The sequence below is a fragment of the Plasmodium gallinaceum genome (assembly GCF_900005855.1).
Source record: "Plasmodium gallinaceum strain 8A genome assembly, contig: PGAL8A_v1_152, whole genome shotgun sequence".
NCBI classification, from domain to species: Eukaryota; Apicomplexa; class Aconoidasida; order Haemosporida; family Plasmodiidae; genus Plasmodium; species Plasmodium gallinaceum.
In genome coordinates, this window is record NW_021628316.1 from 60276 (window position 1) to 67271 (window position 6996).

The 6996-nt window shown below is 15.5% G+C and overlaps 2 protein-coding genes across 2 annotated transcripts; both read left to right on the top strand.

The window, feature by feature from the left end:
* Positions 1–1028: 1028 nt before the first annotated feature.
* Positions 1029–1809, top strand: PGAL8A_00499600 (conserved Plasmodium protein, unknown function; the record flags this gene model as incomplete). The annotated part of the gene is made up of 2 exons (XM_028673809.1): positions 1029–1280; positions 1693–1809. 2 exons carry the CDS (start codon positions 1029–1031, stop codon positions 1807–1809), a joined length of 369 nt encoding a protein of 122 aa, XP_028530225.1.
* A 1718-nt stretch (positions 1810–3527) lies between these two features.
* Positions 3528–6890, top strand: PGAL8A_00499700 (conserved Plasmodium protein, unknown function; the record flags this gene model as incomplete). The annotated part of the gene is made up of 6 exons (XM_028673811.1): positions 3528–3552; positions 3635–3741; positions 3830–3866; positions 3993–4058; positions 4217–4303; positions 4393–6890. The coding sequence occupies 6 exons, from the start codon at positions 3528–3530 to the stop codon at positions 6888–6890; spliced, it is 2820 nt and encodes a 939-aa protein (XP_028530226.1).
* Between the last annotated feature and the right edge of the window lie 106 nt (positions 6891–6996).

The window sequence follows — 6996 nt, forward strand, 5'->3', positions numbered from 1 at the left end:
AAAAGGAAAAAAAAAAAAAAAAAAAAAAAAAAAAATTGCATTCAAGTTTTTTTTTTTGTAAGTCCAAAATGTTACGGAACAAATTTGTTTTAAATTTTTTTAAAAATTATAAATTAAATGTATTTTTATAATATAAAATGTACACAATTATTAAAAATAAATAATTTTTGCAAACAATTAAAAATAGTTTAACAAATAAATAAAACTTTTATTATAATATATGAAAAAATTATTTTATTATTAGAATATTCAAAATAAAAAAAATAATATAAATTTTATTTTACTATTATTTTTTTGCATATTTAAAAAAAAAAAAAAAAAAAAAAAAAATTATAAAATTATAAAATTATAATTAATTTTTAACACAATATAGAATGTAGTATGTAATAATACTAGACTAAAATTATTAAATATTTTTTTTACTAAATAAATTTTAAAATTTTATGTCAGGTCGATTCCTGTTCTATATTAGAACGTAAAAAAAAAAAAAAAATAAAATAAAATAACTTTTATCTATTATAACATTTTTTTTTTTTTTTTTTTCTCACTATATATGAGTGTAATATAACGAAATTTTTTCTAGGAGAAAAGAAGTTTTTAAATGCAGATGAATGTGTTATTTTTAAAATGCGTTTTGATTCTTATATAATTTTTTTTTTTTTTTTTATATATATTCTTAATAATTTGATTGTTTAATTTTTCATTTTATTGTTTTGAATAAAATGATAATATTCAAAAGAGATTATATTTTTTATTAAAAAAAAAATAATTTTTGAATTTTTTTATGTACATTTTATTTTTAAATTTAACAAGTATATTATATATGTTAATATCTTTTTACTCCTTTAGCATTTTATAAATAAAAATATTTCACATATTAACATATTATAATTTTATGAATTCATAAAAATAATAATAAATAAATAAATATATAAATATTTTAAAATAATTTAAAAAAATATGTATAAAAAAAACAAAAAAAATAAGTCTTTTTATTAAAGTAAAAATTATATATAAGTTTATATACAATGTCAAATGATAAACACAGTTCTAATTTTTTTAGTGAATTTAATATATATAATAAAAAGAATGCAAAAAAAATTGTGTATAGATATTTTCAAAACAGAACACAAAAACAAACTAAATATATAACAGTTACCTTATTAGCTTTTAGTGGGTTATTTTTATATATTACTAATAAAGCTTATGATAGGAATATTTTTTATTTAAATAATGAAGTATATAAAAAATTTAGCAAGAATTATGATTCTTCATCACCAGTAATGCTTTTAAATATAATAAAAAAATTTAAATAAATTTAAATAAATTTAAATAAATTTAAAAAAATTTTTCTATATGTATGCATTTTTTTCAATATAAACATATTTTTACATGTTTTATATTCACATAAATTAATATAATACATAATTACAAATATATTCATATATATTCATATATATTCATTTATATTATTATAAATCATTAATGAATGTATATTTTTATAAATATAAATAGTTCTGAAAATATGTATAGAAATATTATGAAAAAAAATGCTATACAGATATATGTAAATATTAAATTATATTAAATTATTTTAATATCACATTATAAGTTATTTGATATATTAGTTGAATTTACTGTTTAATTTCCATTTTAATTATATAAATGATAAATTTTTTTTTTTTTTTTTAGTTGGAAGCACAAAATAGAGCTTTTAAGAAAATATTTATAAAAGCAAAAAGAAAAGATTTAGAGTTAGAATCAAAACCATTAATTTCTCAAATTATTAAAATTAATGAAAAAGAATAATAAAAAAAGGGAAAGAGGAAAAAAGAAAATTTAATAATGAAAAAGAATATATTAATTTGATATTTTCAAAAATAATGTACTACTATTTTATTAAGAAATTTTATTTTTAAGGTTATAAATTAAAAAAATAAAAAAAAAATTAAAAAATATATTAGAAAATTTTGAATAAATTTAAAAATAAAAAAAAAAATAAAAATTACGAAAGACAATATTATTAAGATTTAAGATAAAAAAAAAAAAAAAAAAAAATTGACTTGTGAACAAATGGTACAGATAGAAAATTAATGATATTCAAAATCTTGTAATAATATTTAAGAAAAAAAAGTAAAGAAAATTTAAAGAAAAAATTTTAGATAAATTTTATATTAGTTAAAAATTATAGAAAGATTATTAAATAAAACATAATTGATTATAGTTTGTTGGATAGTTATATTTGTTAACGTAATTAGAATTTCTGAAAAAAAAAAAAATTTTATATAACCTTTCTTAATATAAATTTCTTATGCACCTAGTTTAAGAAAAAACAAAAATAAATGAAAATCAATTAAATTTTTAAGTATATTTTTTGTTGAATTAAAAAAAAAAAAAAATAAGAAGATAAAATTCTTTTTTATTGGATATATTTTTTTTGTATATTCTAAAATATATATAGTTATAGGGAAAAAGAAAAAATAAAAGTTTCATCATATAATAATTTTAAGACATATATTTCTAATAAATTAAAAAATAAAAATTATTCATTATAAATAAAAAAAAGAAAGATTTATATATTTAATACATTTTTTTTTTTTTTATCTTAAAATATAAATTCAATTATATATATATTTAAATGTACTTGAAGTTAAAACAACTTGAAAATTATAAAAATAAAAAAATGTGTACTTATAATTTTTTTGTAAAAAATAAATTTATGTTTTTTCAAATTATTCTTATGTTATTTTTATTCATATTTAAAATAATTATGAAACAAAATAATAATTGTAAACTTATTTAATTAATTCTCAATTAAGCTTTTTTTTTTTTTTTTTCTTTTTTTTTTCCATTTAATACAGAAAATTTTCATTTATGATTTTCTGTGCATTTAACATTATCTTTTTGTTTTTTTTATTATTTTTGCCAATCCTTTTTGAGTTTTTATTTTTATTTCTTATTTTTTACATATTTTCTATCCATTTTGTAATGTGTAATGATTATTACTAAACTATTTTATTTATTTTTTTTATATATTATATTTTTACTAAATTCTGATTATATATATTTTGTATAAACATATTTTCTAAATTATTTTAAATATATATTAAATGTACATTTTTTTTATGTTATTTTGTTTTTAATGTACCTTATTTATATTATATTCTTTGTTTATATTCATTTTTTTTTTTTTTTTTTTTCTGTTGCAAATATTTTCTTATATTAAAACATAATTTTTATAATATATATTTTATCTGTTTTTTATTATTAAATTTCTTTTAATATTATTTTATTATTTATTTTTTTTTTTTTTTTTTATAATATCAAGTGTCTGTTTTTATTTTTTTTATTTTATTTTCTAAATGTTATTAGATTACCAGAAAAAAAGAAAAAACATTGCAATTTAAGGTTTTATAATAAATATTTAGAAAAAATGAATGTTTTATAATAAATATTTAGAAAAAATGAATATTTTATTATAATTTTATTCTTTTAACATAAAATTTAAATATTGGTAGAACTTGAAAATGATTACTGATTCAGAAGCACCCAGTAATTATAACTATAAATTCTATGTAAATTTATTTTTTCTTTAATTTAAAGATTTTCATTCTTTTCTAATTATTTTTTTAAGCCTACAATTTTGATAGTGATGATGAAGTTCCATGTGAATATTTGAATGATATATATGCAATAAGTGAAGATACATTTTGTTTTAAAATAATAAAGCAATTAGGAAATGTAAGTATGCTTTTTTTATTTTGTCATATTTTTTTATTTCATTTTTTTTTTTTTTTTTTATCTAACATGTATTTTTCTTTTTTTTAAGGGATACTATAGTCCAGGAAATGGGCATAAAATAAAAAGTAAATAAAAAAAGTTTTTATTTCTGTTAAGTTTTTTATTATACATAAAAATATAGAACAAATAATATGATACTTAATAAGGTATAACTATTAAATAAATACTATTCTTTCAATTTTTTTGTAAAGTAATATATTATGAATTAGGTTATGAGGATAAAATAAGAAATGTTCAAACATATTTAGGAAAAAATGGTTATATAATTTTATAAGCAGTATTACCATTTTACTTTTTTTATTATTTTATTTTCTATTATAATTCTAATAGAATTGTTACATATTTAATGAAAAACATATTTATTTTATTTTATATATATATATAGGCATATATATTTTATTCATTTTTTTTACAGACAAATTACCATATATATGTGAAGTAGCAGCGAAGTGTATGAGAAAAAATGAAGTATGTATTATTCAAGCTCCTAAAGCTTTTATGAGTAAAATGTTTAATATATTTATTTTTTATTAATTTATATTTGTTTAAACATATATGTATATATATTTATTTTTTTTTAACAAATAATAGAGGTTTTTAAAAATTCTGAAAAAAAAAATAAATATGACAAAAAAGATAATTTTAAAGTTGCCTTTAAGAAATCTTTAAGATTTAAACAAAAATGTTTAGAAAAATATTTAAATTATCCCAATGTTACATATTTTAAAGGAATTAAATTAAATTCAAATAACATAGAATTATTATTAAGAAAAAAACAGAACAAAAATAACAATAGAGAAAAAGATAAAAATGAAGAACAAACAAAAAATAATATTCAAATAAATACAACAATAATTCTAGATAAATATAATGAAAGTTGTAGGGAACATATTCAAAATGAAAATATAGAATTTCTCAAACTAGAAGAAGTGAATAATTTAAGATATAAATTTTTAAAGGAAGAAGATTTATGTACATATGTTGTTTATTTAAAAGAATTTTACAGAGTTGATATTTTAAATGATGATAAAACTATCATAAAGGAAGTTGTCAAAGAAGGAGAGGGAATTTTTACACCAAAAAAAAATGATTATATCGACTATATTATAAGAGAAAAAAAAAAGAAAGAATATATTCATATGATTTTTGATATAAGCAATTTAAAATATAGAGGGTTATTTAAAATAATGCAAAATATGAAAAAAAAAGAGATAGCTAAAGTCACTCTTAAAGGTTTAGAATGTTTTCACATAAATTATTCTACCTCAATTACTAAAAAATCCTATAATGATAATATTAACAATAATATGAATAATAGTACAGAAAATATAGTGAATTTCGTAAGTTATAAAGATTGTAATGATAATAAAACAATCAAAAATAACATAAACGAGAAATATAATTGCAAAGATGGATTTAATGACACAATAAAGAATGAAGATGAAATTATTATCAGTAATGAACTATTTAATGAGAAGAAAGAAATAATTATAGAACTTATTGATTTTAAAAGATCGAAAACAATTAATATTAATTCTCTAATTAACATGAACAATACAGAGAAATTACTTTTTTATATAAGCGAAGATGACAAACTTAAAAATATAAATAAACCAATTATTGATACTGATTGTGAATTAATAATTAATTTAAGTATTCAAAATATTGATAAAACAAAAAATAAAAAAATTGATTTACCAATTAATTTTTATGATAATAACAATAACATTAGGAAAAGTGATGGTTATTTTCTTTTTTCATATGGATCTTGTTTTACTTCTCCTCTTTGGTTTTATAAATGTTTCAAAGGTTTAAAAGAGGGAGATGAAATAATTATTCCTTTATCAAAAAATAGGAATATTTTTTCAGAAAATCAATTTGTTTATGACATATTGTATGAAGATATAGGTACAAGAAAGACTCATAATTTTCCAAAACAATACGAACTAAAAAAATCTCAAGTTAATAAAAACAAAAAATATAATAAATTAAAAAATAAAAAACAAGAATTTATAAAAGAAAAAAAAAAAATCATAAATGATATAAAAAGGAGAAAAAAATTTTATAAGAACTTGGAAAAGAAAAATGAAAAATTAAATGATATAGAAAATTTTGTACAAAACTTAATTTCTGACAGAAATGAAGGAAAAGGTTTTTTTCTCATAAACAATTTTAAAAAAAATGAAGAAAAAGACTTTTGTGAAGGTCTTTTTTCATTACAAAATTATTTCATTGAAAAAAATAAAGAACAAGAAAATATAAGAAAAATTCTCTCTGTTTGTAAATCATTTATAAAGGTAGGGCGGAAAAAAAAATTCAAAATAATTATTGAAATGCAAAAAAAAAAAAGAATAATCACTAAAATCAATAAATTTATAAAACATGATAAGGAAAATTATTCATATTACAAGTGTGCAACAAAAAAAAAAATAAAGAATAAGGGAAAAAATTATAATATTTCTTTTTTTAGAAATGCATTAAATAAAGTGTATTTTGATAAATTTTTTTATCAAAAAGACACTATTTTAAAAATTAAAATTTTAAAAATTATTTGTAAGAAAAAAGATCCTTGGAATATGAGTATATCAGAGATAATAGAAAATTTAAAAATATATAATGAAAAAGGAAATATTTTTATGAAAAAAAAACTAATATATGCAGCATTAGTTCATTATAAAAAGGGTTTTGACTTGTGTCGTTTTTCTACACTTTATAAATTAATTTTTGAAGAAAATAAATTAAGTATTGTTAATTTAGAAGATGAACAAAATCAAGTTTTAATTATTCTTATGGAAAAAATATTAACTAATTTGTCAATTTGTTACTATAAAATGAATAATTACAACGAATGTATTAAATATTCAGATAAAGCTATAATCATAAACCCACAAAATATAAAATCTATATATTGGAAAAATATGGCCCATCTAATGCAAAATAAATATGTAGATGTTATAAAAAATCTAAATAATTCCTTTTGTTTAAATGATTCAACATTATTAAAGTTGTATAACAATGCTAGATTAATAAAAAAAAAACATGATGACAATTTTAAGTCACTATTTTATGCCATATATGATAAAAAATAAGTGTTAACACATATAATAATTTATTATTTAATGCTTCAAAAATTATATTTTATAATTAATGATCATTATTTTTATTTCTTTCATAAATTAAAGAGAAAAAAAAAAA